The 15,978-nt window shown below is 33.6% G+C and overlaps 1 protein-coding gene and 1 long non-coding RNA gene across 2 annotated transcripts; both read right to left on the minus strand.

Moving 5' to 3' along the window:
- Positions 1 to 12,632: 12,632 nt before the first annotated feature.
- On the minus strand, positions 12,633 to 13,296 carry LOC131873630 (probable LRR receptor-like serine/threonine-protein kinase At5g48740). Its single transcript, XM_059216624.1, has 3 exons — positions 13,148 to 13,296; positions 12,998 to 13,069; positions 12,633 to 12,859 (listed from the first exon to the last, which is right to left on the minus strand). Exons 1-3 carry the CDS (start codon positions 13,197 to 13,199, stop codon positions 12,666 to 12,668), a joined length of 318 nt encoding a protein of 105 aa, XP_059072607.1. The 5' UTR covers positions 13,200 to 13,296; the 3' UTR covers positions 12,633 to 12,665.
- Positions 13,297 to 13,882: 586 nt separating this feature from the next.
- Positions 13,883 to 15,064, minus strand: LOC131873631 (uncharacterized). The gene is made up of 4 exons (XR_009371538.1): positions 14,993 to 15,064; positions 14,792 to 14,860; positions 14,119 to 14,190; positions 13,883 to 14,019 (listed from the first exon to the last, which is right to left on the minus strand). It is a non-coding gene; the product is annotated as an uncharacterized LOC131873631 (long non-coding RNA).
- Between the last annotated feature and the right edge of the window lie 914 nt (positions 15,065 to 15,978).

The raw sequence follows: 15,978 nt of genomic DNA on the forward strand, positions 1-15,978 counted from the left end.
GTTGTAATTGAGTGTGTGGTTGCTGAACCGGATGATGTATCTGCAATTTGTGTAAAAGCAAATAAGATCATGGAAAGGATCTGAACAAGTGTAGTTCTATTCTAACAGATTGGAAAACTCTTGTTGTTTTCTAACAATTACAACAGTAAAATCCCCTAATATGGTAAACTCTAACAAGCTTTGTGTTTTTCAAATCCTCTAACTAGGTGGTCCATTAGCTTGGATTTTAAATCCTTTACCAAGGTTACTCCTCACAGGGTATTTCTTCTAACAAGACATTATAGGCAATCCCTTAACCGGGTGGTCTCTAACAGGATCTGTTCTTAACAAGACTTTTGGTAAAAGCTTTAACAGGCTTGGCTCCTAAGGGGGGGAACTTTAGAAGAGTTCAGATAGTTATCTTGTGAGTCTCATCTCACCATGGTTTTTCCCATTTGGGTTTCCATGTCAAAAATATTGTGTCACGTGGTGAATGTTTTTATGGTTATGTTTTCTATGGTTGAATTGCTTAAATACTTAATCCACTTTGATAAGTTATGTTAACTGGCAATAATCAGAAATAAGGTTTTACTTATGTCAAGTAAAAGTATTTGGATGTTTGTGAGTTCCAAGTTGTTTGTTGTTAATCTGTTGTAACAGTCAACCAGTTTAACTTGACAGTTTATTCTGACAATGATATTGCATTTATAGTTCAGTGGTTTAACTTGTCAGTTCAAAGTTTACTTTGAGAGGTTGTTTCTAAGTAAGGTGAAAGTTCATATCAGTTTTTCTATCTATTGATTCACCCCCACTCTCAGTAGTTGACCGGATCCTTATTTTTTCATCATACCATCAAATACTACCCTTGTCATTAAGGCCATCAATAGAAAATTAATTGTAGACTATAGTAGTGTCACTTAAAATTTTTGGTTCTATATTCTAATTGACTAAACTGATATAGGAAATTGAATGTAATAGATGTATTAGTATCCTCATTGACTAAACTAAGAATTATCTCTCTCTCCACCAAGGCTTAATTATGAGGGTTTACAAATATCACTTGGCTTTGACCCCATCTATTGAGACCCCTTTGATTTCTACTAGCTCCATGTCAAACTTTGACCTAGTTATTGATCTTTTTGGTTTCCCTATTTTGAAAATTGACCCCAATTTGGCTTGCTTGTCCAAGACCAAGCTTGCCCCTACAAGATTCAATCCTATTCGTGGGGTCAAGCAGAAAAACCCCTTGCCCCCTTATAAAGAAGTGGATTTAGTGGACCTAAGGAGGAATATGATTCAGAGGATTTTTATTCTTCCTTAGCCATGGGTTCAAATTGTTCCCTAACTAATTTTGAGGAGAAAGCCCCCTTTACCTCTAGTGAAGAAACACCCTAGGGGCCTAGGTTTGGCCAACAAGGTCATAACTTGGGTTTTTGGTTTTTTTTTGTGTGTTATTTTATGTAAATAATTCAATTTGAGGCCATTATGATATATTTTGACCTAAATGTGCAAGTTTGAGGTCCATTGGGCAAAAATTGCGAAAGTTGCAAAACATTGTCATTATTGTCATGACAATTTTTGCAACCTTGTAACATCTTTTTTAAAATATGGTTGTAAGCTAGTTTTTGGTGGTTGGAGTTTGAGAACCACTTGGATGGGAATAAATATCCTTGTGTCATGCCATCCAAGGGTTGATTGTTTAATTTTGGAAAGATTTGCTTAATGACATTGGAGTTTTGGTGCATTAAAAAATGCACCAGTCTGATTTTCCTTCTTTTTCATTGTGACATCCTTATTGTTTCCATGTGGAATGTTAGGAATGATATAAAATTAATTTATGAAAATTTTCCTTTTGTTTCATTGAATTTCATCTTGATTTGAAAAATATATCCATTTTTCTAAAAACTATCAAAAAACTTAGTAGGGTATCTAGAGAATCAAAGAAATATATAATTCTTCTTCCCACTATTAAAAAATCCCTAAAATGGGTGTGAAGGTTTATTATAATGTTACCTTTCATGTTCCATTTTTTTAGGGCTCGAAAATCAATTGGCACATGTAAATCATAACAAATTGGTTTACTTTTCTGCGTATATCAGACCTTGTAAGATAGTGAGAGTAAAGAATTTGTTGATAGACCAAGTGAATGGTCTTCACAAGTGGTTGGTGACAGAGTGATGGGTATGGGGACCCTATGAAACCTTATCAAGAGGTTGGGAGGAATAAGAAGAAGAGATAATTCACTTTTGGGGTGACAGTGGGGTGGTTGTCCTAGACACCTTGATTGTCATAGTCATAATGAACAGTCATGTACATACTGCAAACAGGGCTATGGAAGAAACCATTCATTGTTGAAAGGCCTACAAGGAATTTGTAAGGGTCCTAGGGACTCCTTCCCTCTGATATTTGAAGTTTGAAAAAAAAAAAATTATTTGTATTTCATTGTCCTTTTAAGACAACGTTTGCACAAAATTGTGTCACGTTTCAGGCTAACTTATCAGCACAAGTGAATTTAAGTAATTCTAACTAAAAGTTAATTTTAGTCAAACATATGGTCTATATAGATTAATTATAGCTAATTTATATATGGACCACAACTTTTCCAATTGGAAGTATCTACTAAATGTATATTTTATACCACTTTGGGTCTAATTTCGAAAAAAAATAAAAAATGAAAAAAACTCGATGTTTCACCAACTCCTACTCTTATAAATAATATTTTTTTTGAAATGTTAAAATACCCTTTTATAGATCTATAAGTGAATTTCAAAAATATGTATCTTTTAATATTTTAATTAGTTTTAATATTTTATATTTGATTTTTATTGAAAGTAGGTCATCAACACTAAAATATAATATTGATTATTTTTTTAAGGAAAAATACTAAAATTTATTTAAAAATTTTGAAAAAAAAATGATGCAATAGAGAAAGGAATCCATGTCAAGGTGATATAATTCTTTTCTAATTTAGATAAATAAATAAGAAAAAAGTTGGTGGGAATTGGAAAGAGTTACATTTCAGCACACGGAACTTTTCAAATTTATTGAAAAATATATATTTATAAAAAATAGGAAAAAATATATCCATGCACTAAAGTTTCAAGTTATCAATATACATAAAAAAAATTTGAAAAAAATTTGATGCAGTAGAGAAAGGAATCTATGTCAAGGTGATATAATTCTTTTCTAATTTAGATAAATAAATAAGAAAAAAGTTGGTGGGAATTGGAAAGAGTTACATTTCAGCACATGCAACTTTTTAAATTTATTTAAAAATATATATTTATAAAAAATAGGAAAAAATATATCCATATACTAAAGTTTCAAGTTATCAATATACATTAAAAAAATTGATGAAGAAAGAGGAAAATATACTAAATAAAGTGTGGTGGTTTGTGTAATTTCAATATCAGTATTTTATCAACAACTAAATCAAGTGTTTACTTTATAAAAACCTACATTAAAATATTTTTTTTAAATTTTGTTAAAACTACAAACGTAAAATATACAAAAGAATATAAATTTTATTAGTTTACATAATTTCAAAATTCAAATCAAATATTTCAATTTCTATTGATTTACCTTAAAAATTTGAATCAACATTGACTATTTCCTTTATAAAAGCGTGACACAACTTTGTATGTTTGGAAACAAATGAACAGTCACCTTTTAAAACGTTTCATTGAGGGTGTGTTGAAGTCTCCCTAAAGGCTTTTAGATGAGCATTTTGAATTTCTCTAAACCAACATCAGGGTCAAAGAACTATCACCTTTTGTTTTTGCCCCATTACCAAGGATTGCGAAACCCATAATTGTCAACCCTAATAGTATAGTCCTAAATTTGTCAAAACTGGTATTGTAGGCCACAAAATGAAAATGTCACATGGCTCTATAAGACATAGTATAACCCCATATTTATCCTCTCCTTTGTTCAATCTTCATGAGTAATAAATCTAAGCCTTGTGTAATGACCATGGTGGAAAACTGATGAACATTCCCAAGCAAGTTGTTTTGAGCATTGTTTTATAGGAACCCTTGAAGTTGAGATATATTACTTGAGTCTAAAGCCTGCCTCAATATTAACCTCCCCATTAGAATCCTCTTCTCCAACCCATGGTGTTTCCACCCCCAAGTTGGTCTCCCATACTCTAGCCAAGTTTCTAGGCTAGAAGAGGTGGTTGATAGATATGATGGTGTCAAGTGTTGTCTCCTCCCCCAGTGGAGTGTGGAAAGAAGAATATTAATGGGATTGAAGCAGTGGTTGAGACAGAGGTAGTTGATAGATAGGATGTGGTTGTGCATTTCCTACTCTCCCATCTGACTATGGACAAGAAGAAGGTCAAAAAAATTTAAGTTGTGGTTGAGGCAAAGACTTGTGGTGATAGCTAGGCATTGAAAGAAAATGATAAGATTGTTTGTAGGGTTGATAATGACATGGAAAATAAGTTGGAAAAATGGGAGACTACGGAGAAGAATATTAAGGATCTTAGTGCAAAGATTACTCAGGGGGGTGAGAGAAAGATATGGTTGAGCTAAAGGAAAACCATGAGGCTCTAAAAATAAAAATAGAGGAAAGGACTGCTCTTGGCTAGGGAATGGTGTTGAAGAAATCAACCTCTCTACATGAAATCTAGGAGGATATAGAATTGAGGAAGGTGTAGAGGAAAAGAAAATGAGATTCTTCTTCTATAGTGTCAAAATCCCTCACCTCTATTGTCAAGGATACACTGAACTTGATCACTCTAGCCTCTACAAAGGACACTAACAAAAAGCTATCTTTTTTTAAGAAAGTTAAGGTTTTTATATCATGAATGACAAAATGATAATAAAATTTCTCAATAGACAATTTCTTTGTGTCTTTGGTAGGTGGTTGGTTGTTTAGTTTTCTTTCATATATTTTTGTCACTATCCAGTAGTTTTGTGTTGGTCGTTTATTGGTTTTTGGCATTTTTTGGACTACTGTAGTTTTTTGGTTGGGTGTGTACTCCTCATGCAACCTAAGTAGTTTGTTTTCACATGTTATATAAAAGGTTCAAGCCTATCCTTCTTTAATTAATCATAATGGATGTATTAGTATTCTTTCCTTGGTAGGATCTAAAACTATAGCTATCTATAATTTACCTTAAAATTTTCACTATCCAACCTTATTAAATAAATCATTGGAAAGAATAAAAATGCAATTTTCCTCTTATCTACAATGTCATCAATCCTTTATGACCATAAGTTGTCATTTTGAAAAGTTTCTTCATTCTTTTAGTTACCTTTTATCTAGTTATAACACCTAGTAGTCATATTCACACTATCTTAAGTTTACTTATTGGTTTAGTTGTCTCACTTCATAAACACTTGAAACATGCCTTCACACTTTTCTCAACTATTGTACATGTGTCACGCAACTTGGAGGGTTAGTTAGTCATTATGTTTCACTTTTCTACTTCCTCCTTGATGTATGTAAGCAAAGAAAATTCATTGTACATTGGCACATATTATGATAGATTATTGGCTATTGGAATTTGTTTGATTCAATTGTGGAAGTCTTAAATTTTGCATTAATTATTTGGTGTGTTAACATGGTATCAAAGAATTGAATTTCACATTCCTTATTTTTTTGGTAAATCTAGTAGTTATCTCTATCAATTAAGCATTGTGAAGGTAAATGGGCATCATTGTTGCATCGAAAAGGTCCAATAAATAAAATATTAATGTTCATTTTGTTAAAATGACAACTATTCAACTAGAATTCTACAAGTGTTTGCCAATGAATTAAAAGTCAAAATAATATTGGACCTTGTTATGGTAAAGTATAACATCTTACTCAAGTCAAAGTTTCCACAAAAGAGAACTACAAGGATCAAATCAATTTTATGTACAACTCCAGCTATGAAAGTATGTAATCATAAGGAAAATGAGGAGCATTTCCTCGAAGATTTTCATTTTTCTAAAACGTGTCAAAAAAACTTAGTAGGGTATCCAGAGAGTCAAATAAATATATAATTTTTCTTCCCACTATTAAAAAGTCCCTAAACTAGATGGGAAGGTTTATTATAATGTTACCTTTCATGTTACATGTTTTTCATGGCTCCAAATCAATTGGCACATGTAAATGATAACAAATTGGTTTACTTTTCTGCATATATCAGACCTTGTAAGATAGTGAGAGTAAAAAATTTGTTGATAGACCAAGTGGTCTTCACAAGTGGTTGGTGAAAGAGTGATGGGTATGGGGACCCTGTGAAACCTTCTCAAGAGGTTGGAAGGCATAACAAGAGGAACTAATTCACTTTTGGGGTGATAGTGGGGTGGTTGTCCTAGACACCTTGACTGTCATAGTCATAATGAATAGTCATGTACATACTGCAAACAGGGTTGTGGAAGAAACCATTCATTGTTGAAAGGCCTACAAGGAATTTGTAAGGGTATTAGAGACTCCTTCCCTTTGATATTTGAAGTTTGAAAAAAAAATGTCTTTGTAATTGATTATCCTTGTAAGACAATGTTTGCCAGTTTTAGAAACCAATGAACAGTCACCTTTTAAAATGTGGCATTAAGGGTGTGTTGAAGTCTCCCTAAAGGATTTTAGATGAGCATTGTGAATTTCTCTAAACCAACATTAGGGTCAAAGAACAATCACCTTTTGTTGTTGCCCCATTGCCAAGGATTGCAAAATCCATGATTGTCAACCCTAATAGTACAGTCCTAAATTTGTGAAAATTGGTATTGTAGGCCACAAAATGAAAATGTCGCATGGCTCTATAAGACATAGTATAAGCCCATATTTATCATCTCCTTTGTCCAATTTTCATGAGTAATAAATATAAGCCTTGTGTAATGACCATGGTGTAAAACTAATGAACATTCCCAAGTAGGTTGTTTTGAGGATTGTGTTATTGGAACCCTTGAAGTTGGAATATATTAATTGAGTCTAACACCTGTCTCAGTATTAACCTCCCCATTAGAATCCTCTTTTCCATCAGACCTTGTAAGATAGTGAGAGTAAAGAATTTGTTGATAGACCAAGTGGTCTTCACAAGTGGTTGGTGAAAGAGGGATGGGTGTAGGGAACCTATGAAACCTTCTAAAGAGGTTGAGAGGCATAACAAGAGGAGATAATTCACTTTTGGGGTGATTGTGGGGTGGTTGTCCTAGACACCTTGACTGCCATAGTCATAATGAACAGTCATGTACATACTACAAATAGAACTGTGGAAGAAACCATTCATTGTTGAAAGGCCTACAAGGAATTTGTAAGGGTCTTGGGGACTCCTTCCCTCTTATATTTGAAGTTTGAAAAAAAAATGTCTTTGTATTTGATTATCCTTGTAAGACAACGTTTGCCACTTTTAGAAACCAATGAACAGTCACCTGTTAAAATGTTGTATTAAGGGTGTGTTGAAGTCTCCCTAAAGGCATTTAGATGAGCATTGTGAATTTCTCTAAATCAACATTAAGGTCAAAGAACTATCGCCTTTTGTTGTTTCTGCATTGCCAAGGATTGCAAAACCCATGATTGTCAACCCCAATAGTACAGTCCTAAATTTTTTAAAATTGGTATTGTAGGCCACAAAATGAAAATGTCACATGGCTCTATAAGACATAGTAAAAACCCATATTTATTGTCTCCTTTTTCCAATCTTCATGAGTAATAAATCTAAGCCTTGTGTAATGACCATGGTGGAAAACTAATGAACATTCCCCAACGAGTTGTTTTGAGGATTGTGTTATTGGAACCCTTGAAGCTGAGATATATTAATTGAGTCTAACCCCTACCTCAATATTAACCTCCCCATTAGAATCCTCTTTTCCTTTAGACTTTGTAAGATAGTGAGACTAAATAATTTGTTGATAGACCAAGTTGTCTTCACAAGTGGTTGGTGAAACAGGGATGGGTATAGGGACCCTATGCAACCTTCTCAAGAGGTTGGGAGGCATAACAAGAGGAGATAATTAACTTTTGGGGTGACAGTGTGGTGGTTGTCCTAGACACCTTGACTGTCATAGTCATAATGAACAGTCATGTACATACTGCAAACAGGGTTGTCGAAGAAACCATTCATTACTGAAAGGCCAACAAGGAATTTGTAAGGGTCCTAGGGACTCCTTCCCTCTGATATTTGAAGTTTGAAAAAAAAAAATTGTCTTTGTATTTGATTATCCTTGTAAGACAATGTTTGCCACTTTTAGAAACCAATGAATAGTCACCTTTTAAAATGTTGCATTAAGGGTGTGTTAAAGTCTCCCTAAAGGCATTTAGATGAGCATTGTGAATTTCTCTAAACAAACACTAGGGTCAAAGAACTATCACCTTTTGATGTTGCCCCATTGCCAAGGATTGCAAAACCCATGATTGTCAACCCCAATAGTACAATCCTAAATTTGTGAAAATTGGTATTGTAGGCCACAAAAAGAAAATGTCACATGGCTCTATAAGACATATTATAAGCCCATATTTATCGTCTCCTTTGTCCAATCTTCATGAGTAATAAATCTAAGCCTTGTGTAATGACCATGGTGGAAAACTAATGAACATTCCCAAGTGAGTTATTTTGAGGCTTGTGTTATTGGAACCCTTGAAGTTGAGATATATTAATTGAGTCTAACCCCTACCTCAATATTAACCTCCCCATTAGAATCCTCTTTTCCATCAGACCTTGTAAGATAGTGAGAGTAAAGAATTTGTTGATAGACCAAGTGGTCTTCACAAGTGGTTGGTGAAAGAGTGATGGGTTTAGGGACCGTATGCAACCTTCTCAAGAGGTTGGGAGGCATAACAAGAGAAGCTAATTCACTTTTGGGGTGATAGTGGGGTGGTTGTCCTAGACACCTTGACTATCATAGTCATAATGAACAATCATGTACCTATTAGAAACAGGGTTGTGAAAGAAACCATTCATTGTTGAAAGGCCTACAAGAAATTTGTAAGGGTCCTAGGGACTCCTTCCCTCTGATATTTGAAGTTTGAAAAAAAAAATTGTCTTTGTATTTGATTATTCTTGTAAGATAACGTTTGCCACTTTTAGAAAAAAATGAACAATCACCTTTTAAAATGTTGCATTAAGGGTGTGTTGAAGTCTCCCTAAAGGCATTTAGATGAGCATTGTGAATTTCTCTAACCAACATCAGGGTCAAAGAACTATCACCTTTTGTTGTTGCCCCATTGCCAAGGATTGCAAATCCCATGATTGTCAACCCCAATAGTATAGTCCTAAATTTGTTAAAATTGGTATTGTAGGCCACAAAATGAAAATGTCACATGGCTCTATAAGACATAGTATAAGCCCATACTTATCGTCTCCTTTGTCCATTCTTCATGAGTAATAAATCTAATCCTTGTGTAATGACCATGGTGGAAAACTAATGAGCATTCCCACGCTAGATGTTGTGAGGATTGTGTTATTGGAACCCTTGAAGTTGAGATATATTAATTGAGTCTAACCCCTTCCTCAATATTAACCTCCCCATTAGAATCCTCTTTTCCAACCCATGGTGTTACCACCCCCAAGCTAGTCTCTCATACTCTATCCAATTTTCTAGGCAAGAAGAGGTGGTTGATAGATATGATGTGGTCATGTGTTGTCTTCTCACCAGGTGGAGTGTGGCAAGAAGAAGATCAATGGGATTGAAGCAGTGGTTGAGGTAGAGGTAGGTGATAGATAGGATGTGGTTGTACATTTCCTACTCTCCCATATGAGTGTGGCCAAGAAGAAGGTCAAAAAATTTATTGTTTTGGCTAAGCCAAAGACTCTTGGTGACATCTAGACATTGAAAGAAATTGATAAGATTGTTTGGAAGGTTGATAATGACATGGAAAAGAAGTTGGAAAGATGGGAGTCTGTGGAGAAGAATATTAAGGATCTTAGAGCAAAGATTTCTCAGGGGGATGAGAGAAAGATGTGGTTGAGCTAAAGGAAAATCATGAGGCTCTAAATATAAAAATAGAGGAAAGGACTCCTCTGAGCTAGGAAACGGTGTTAAAGAATTCGGCCTCTCGGCATGCAATCTAGGAGGAGATAGAATTGAGGAAGGTGAAGAGGAAGAGACACCTGGAGTCTTCTTCTATGGTGTCATAATCCCTCACCTCTATTGTCAAGGCTACACTGAACTTGATCACTCTAGCCTCTGCAAAGGACACTACCAAAAAGCTATCTTTTTTTAAGAAAGTTGAGGTTTTTATGTCATGAATGACAAAATGATAATAAACTTTCTCAATAGACCATTTCTTTGTGTCTTTGGTAGGTAGTTGGTTGTTTAGTTTTCTTTCATCTATTTTTCTCACTATCCAACAGTTTTGTCTTGGTCGTTTATTGGTTTTTGGCATTTTTTGGACTCCTGTAGTTTGTTGGCTAGGTGTGTACTCCTCATGCAAGCTAGGTAGTTTCTTTTAACAAGTTATATAAAAGGTTCAAGCCCATCCTTCTTTAATTAATCATAATGGATGTATTAGTATTCTTTCCTTGGAAGGATCTAAAACTATAGCTATCTATAATTTACCTTTAAAATTCCACTATCTAGCCTTATTAACTAAATCATTGGAAAGAATAAAACTGCAATTTGCCTCTTATCTACAATGTCATCAATCCTTTATGACCATAAGTTGTTATTTTGAAAATTTTCTTTACTCTTTTAGTTACCCTTTATCTAGTTCTTACACCTAGTAGTCATATTCACACTATCTTAAGTTTACTTATTGGTTTAGTTGTCTCACTTCATAAACACTTGACACATGCCTTCACACTTTTCCCAACTATTGTACATGTGTCACACAACTTGGAGGGTTAGTTAGTCATTATATTTCACCTTCCTACTTCCTCCTTGATGCATGTAAGCAAGGACAATTCATTGTAAATTGGCACATATTATGATAGATTATTGGCTAGTGGAATGTGTTTGATTCATTTGTGGAAGTCTTTGAATTTTGCATTCATTATTTGGTGCTTTAACATGGTATCAAAGAATTGAATTTCACATTCCTTCTTTTTTTGTTAAATCCAGCACTTATCTCTATCAATGAAGCATTGTGAAGGTATATGGGCATCATTGTTGCATCAAAAAGGTCCAATAAATATAAGATTAATGTTCATTTTGTTAAAATGACAACTATTCAGCTAGAATTCTACAAGTCTTTGCCAATGAATTAAATATCAAAATAATCTTGGACCTTGTTATGGTAAAGTACATTAACATCTTACTCAAGTAAAACTTTGAACAAAAGAGAACTACAAGGATGAAATCACTTTTACGTACAACTTCAGCTATGAAAGTATGCAATCATAAGGAAGGTGAGGAGCATTTCCTCTAAGATATACACAACAATCAGATGGTACCCTTTTATATTCTATGACGTCACCATATGCGTTCAAATTTAGAAAGATAAAGTATACTTGACTTTTGACATAAACCTACATATTTTAACTATGAGTATGAACAAAATCATTACATGGTATTCACTAATAGTCACTAGATTTCTAGATAATTCTACAACTGATTTCATAAACCATAATCATCATTTAAATTTACAACATTTGATATCATACCCAATTTTTACCCAATGATAAATATTTAAATTATTTCTACTTCCTATTGCTAAAGTTTATACTGTCAAGAACATTCAAGTCACATTTCTTATCCTACAAGCATCACATATAATATCCTATGTATCTTACATCACACACTTCTTACAAAAACACAATTTCATCATCCACTAGTTTGACTTGGCCATCTATAATAATAGAGCTTACTAAAGAAAGTGTAAAGAATGATAATTAATGTATATATGGTTGTGCCCTATAAAGTTTAGAATCATTCTTGCCTTTATTATGACATCACATTACCTTAAGTTTTGAAACTCTAGTTCTTGCACTAGGATTTTCCATCACCCTTTTGTAATTTTGTTCTATGATTCATGTACCATGTTTTAAATCCAAGTCACCCTCATTTAGGATAATTTCTAATATTTCCATTGCATGACATCTATGTCACTTTTATCAATTACTATTATATTGGATCTTGGAGCTTCATTTAGTAAGCTACCGAAGGTGTTCATAAATAACTCCAATATTCTATTTCAATTCAAAAAATAATGAATTTGAGTCTCTATACAGAGGTATAGAAGAGTTACATATCTGAAGTTTATTTATGAGGTTAAGATTCATTTACATTTGCTAGGTTTATATGTGTAGGTGTAAAGATCATATTTGTAGGATTAAAAAAGACTTGAGTGCTCATATAGTTTTGGGACATTCAAATCTTATTTGTTTTATTTAGTTCACCCACAACCTCACTAATGCTTGGTCTACCAGATGGCTCGCTTGCAATACATCTCCACGCCAGATTCGTCAAATGAATGATAGATTTCATACTGTAACGCTTACCCAACCTTTTGTCTACTGTAATGATAGATTTCTTCAATGTTGGCATCATCTTTTTCTTCTCCCGCATATGATGCAGCCTGTTCACTCAAGCATTGACCCATTCAGTCAATAATATTTTCTCGGTAGAAACTTTTGCGTCAATGGGTTTCCTGCCACATATGAGCTCCAACAAAACGACTCCAAAACTATACACATCACTCTTGTCGGTCAACATGTGAGTGAATGAGAATTAGAAAAACAATAAAGATTAAAACAATAAAGATTAAACTTTTGAATAAATGGGTGAATGAGAATTAGAAAAACATCAGACATGTAATAATTACATTGGATCTAAATATCCAGGAGTTCCTTTTATAGCTGTATTGATCTGAGAAGTTTCATCATTTCCAGTCACTCTAGAAAGACCGAAGTCAGCCAGTTTGCCATTCAAATTACTATCTAGAAGAATGTTGGAGGTCTTGACATCCCTGTGAATAATTTTTGGAGTGCAACCTACATGCAGATATTCCAGCCCTGCAAATATATTTTTTTAAGAAAAAAATAGAATATTAATTCAAAGTAGAAACTTTGCATGCCGCATTTTGAACACAATGACTTAATCAAGGATTTATTGATAGGATAATGAAATCACAAATCGCTTTGAAAAATAACCTTGTGCGGCATCCAAAGCTATTTTAAGCCTGGTTTTCCAATCTAGTTGGGCATATTTTGGTGCCTCTGGATCTGCAAATAAAAAGTACTCCATGTTTTCATCATCTCTAACTTCTATCGCGGAAATAAATATTTGAAGTTGATGGTTACCGTTAAGGTTATCACTGAGGGAACCTCCAGACATATACTCGAAGACAAGCATGAGGTCTCTGGATTCATTACATATACAATAACCAAGAAAGGATACCAGCTTCTTATGATTGATTTTTGACAGAAGAACAACCTGTTCATAAGTTGAAAACACTAAGATTTCTCAAATAAATGTACAAGGAAAATGAAGTGCTTCAGGAATCTAAGCATTACCTCATTTAAGAATTGATCAATTCCATGTTTGGAGAAAACGGAGAGTACTTTTACAGCTATTTGCTTCCCATCCTGCAACTTGCCCAAGAATACAGTTCCAAACGATCCCTGTCCGATTTTATTCGTAAAATTTTCTGTCGCCATCCTCATTTCCTCAAGAGTAAAAGCGCGAGATTTTGATGAGTTTGCTACATTGACCATTAAATAATCTGCATTTTGTTTAATTGTAATAGATGAGAAAAGCATACTATTACATTAAGCTATGGATTATGGTGTGTTTGATCGTACTAGTAAATGTGAAAAACGTACCGAAAGGTCTTGGTTGAGCACATGCACTTTTAAATTTGAATCGATACATGAGGATACCCACTACAGTGACAGTTATAATTGCTCCGACCGCAACTGCTACTCCGACCCCAACTGCGGGGAAGTGATCACGACACTCACGCTTTGTCCGGCAAAGGTGTTTGTTGCCACTGAAACTGCACCAAATAAATTAAATTTTGCTATCAAATATTTTGGAAAAAAAAAAAGAAAATGGAAATATATATCGTTCATAACAAATAAAATACAATAAATATAAAATTTACTCGATTGTACATTTTTTGTTGAGAAGTTGTTGCGGAATGACACCCTCGAAATCATTGTTGGATATATTTCTGCCGCAATCCAAAAGTAATATACAACTTTAAAAGTCATAATTGATGTTCTAATAAGATACTAATAATTCAGTGCAACAAAAACTGCGACAGACATACAATTCTTTAAGACGAGGTAGTCCAGATAACCAATTTGGAAGTTCACCAGATAAAGAATTGTTTTGGAGATTCCTGCACATTTACCAAATATAGTATCTATAAATTTGTTTTGACTTCAAATATTTTTTATTAACTAATGTATTGTTTAGAAAAAAAAATTGTATTTATAAGGGCATTTTTAAGAAATAAATTTTGATGATAAAATTATGCTAGATAAATTCATAATTTTTCTTAAATAGGATATACATTGTCATTTTGTTAATTATTTACATTGTTGTGCCTTGTTTCTAGATTCCAATTGTGTGTTTTTAATTGCATCAATGTTTCAAATCAGACTCTTTGATCTATCATCAGGATCACTCTTGAGCTCTGTATCATCTTGATGATGGATCACATAGTGTGATCCAAAATGTTGATGCAAATAAAAACACACAATTGAAATCTAGAAACTACACACAGTAGCATTATGAATTGTGGAAAATTGATATTGCTAATTACTTACATTGTTCATACATGAGACAAGTGCACTTTCAACACAATATTTTTGCATATGATAAAATCATGTTTATATATATTATAATGTAAATTTTATTAATTTTGTAGATTAGATATATACTATAAATAAAAGTGTCATAATTGAAAAACTTACTAATTGGAGGCTTCATATACTCACAGTCTTTCTAACTTGAAGAGATTGCTCAAATTGGCTAATGGTCCAATGAAATAGTTGTTATCAAGTGACCTAAGATAATTCATATACAAAAATAAGTATATTAAATGTCCCACCAAAGTAAAAAGTTGACAACTTTAAAATTCATAATTGATGTTCTAATAAGGTACTAACAAAGTGCAGCAAAAAGTGGGATAGACATACAATTCTTTAAGATGCGGCAGTTTAGATAACCAGTTTGGAAGTTCACCAGATAAATTATTTTTTTGGAGATTCGTGTACATTCATCAAAATATAGTATCTATGACATTTTGACTTTTTAATTTTTTAATTTATTAATATATTGTTTATAAACAAAAAAATTGTATTTGTTAATGTATTTATAAGAATAAATTTTGATGATAAATTTATGCTAATTAAATTCATGATTTTTCTAAGTATATGATACATTATCATTTTGGTAATTATTTACATTATTATATGTTGTTTTTGGATTTTGATTGTGTGTTTTTATTTTCATCAATGTTTTAGATCAAACTTTGTGATCCATCATTAGGATTGCTCTGGAGCTCTCTATCATCCTAATGATGGATCATGGAGTGTGATTAAAAAAAAACAATGTTTTAGTGTCATAAAATTGTGACCCTAGCAATTTTTTACTGCATTAGGGTCCTCACACATGCGAACTCGAATCCTCTAGCCTGATCGGAGACCGGAGATTGATCGGCTTGTGAAAACAACTTCTTCCTTGGCCTCTACATCACCCCGACCGTATTCTACCCTGGAGAAAGGGGTAGGACAAGGGCGTGGTGCCACTGTCCCCCCTTGGATAGGGGTGTGGATCCCTTGTCCTCCTAGGGTAGGAATGTGGCGCCCCTATTCCTACCGTATTTTGGGTTAGGACCCTTCCTAGAGCATGCATTGTGGGTTGTGCCTTGGACGGGAAACTCCCTCGATGTTGGCCCGTGATGAAATTCGGATCCAACAAACATTTATTTAAGGGGCATTCATCCTCTCATTTTCATAAGTTTGATAAGTTGACGTGGGATAAGATTGGAGTGTGCACAAGTGATCAAGCATTCAAGAGCATTCAAGTATTCAAGCATTCTTTTCCAGCATTCAGCATTCTCAAGTTTCCCTTCAAGGTTAGGTGTTAAATTCAAAGTCAAGGATTCAACCATTGAAGAGGA

The sequence above is a fragment of the Cryptomeria japonica genome, chromosome 1 (genome assembly GCF_030272615.1).
Source record: "Cryptomeria japonica chromosome 1, Sugi_1.0, whole genome shotgun sequence".
NCBI lineage: Eukaryota > Viridiplantae > Streptophyta > Pinopsida > Cupressales > Cupressaceae > Cryptomeria > Cryptomeria japonica.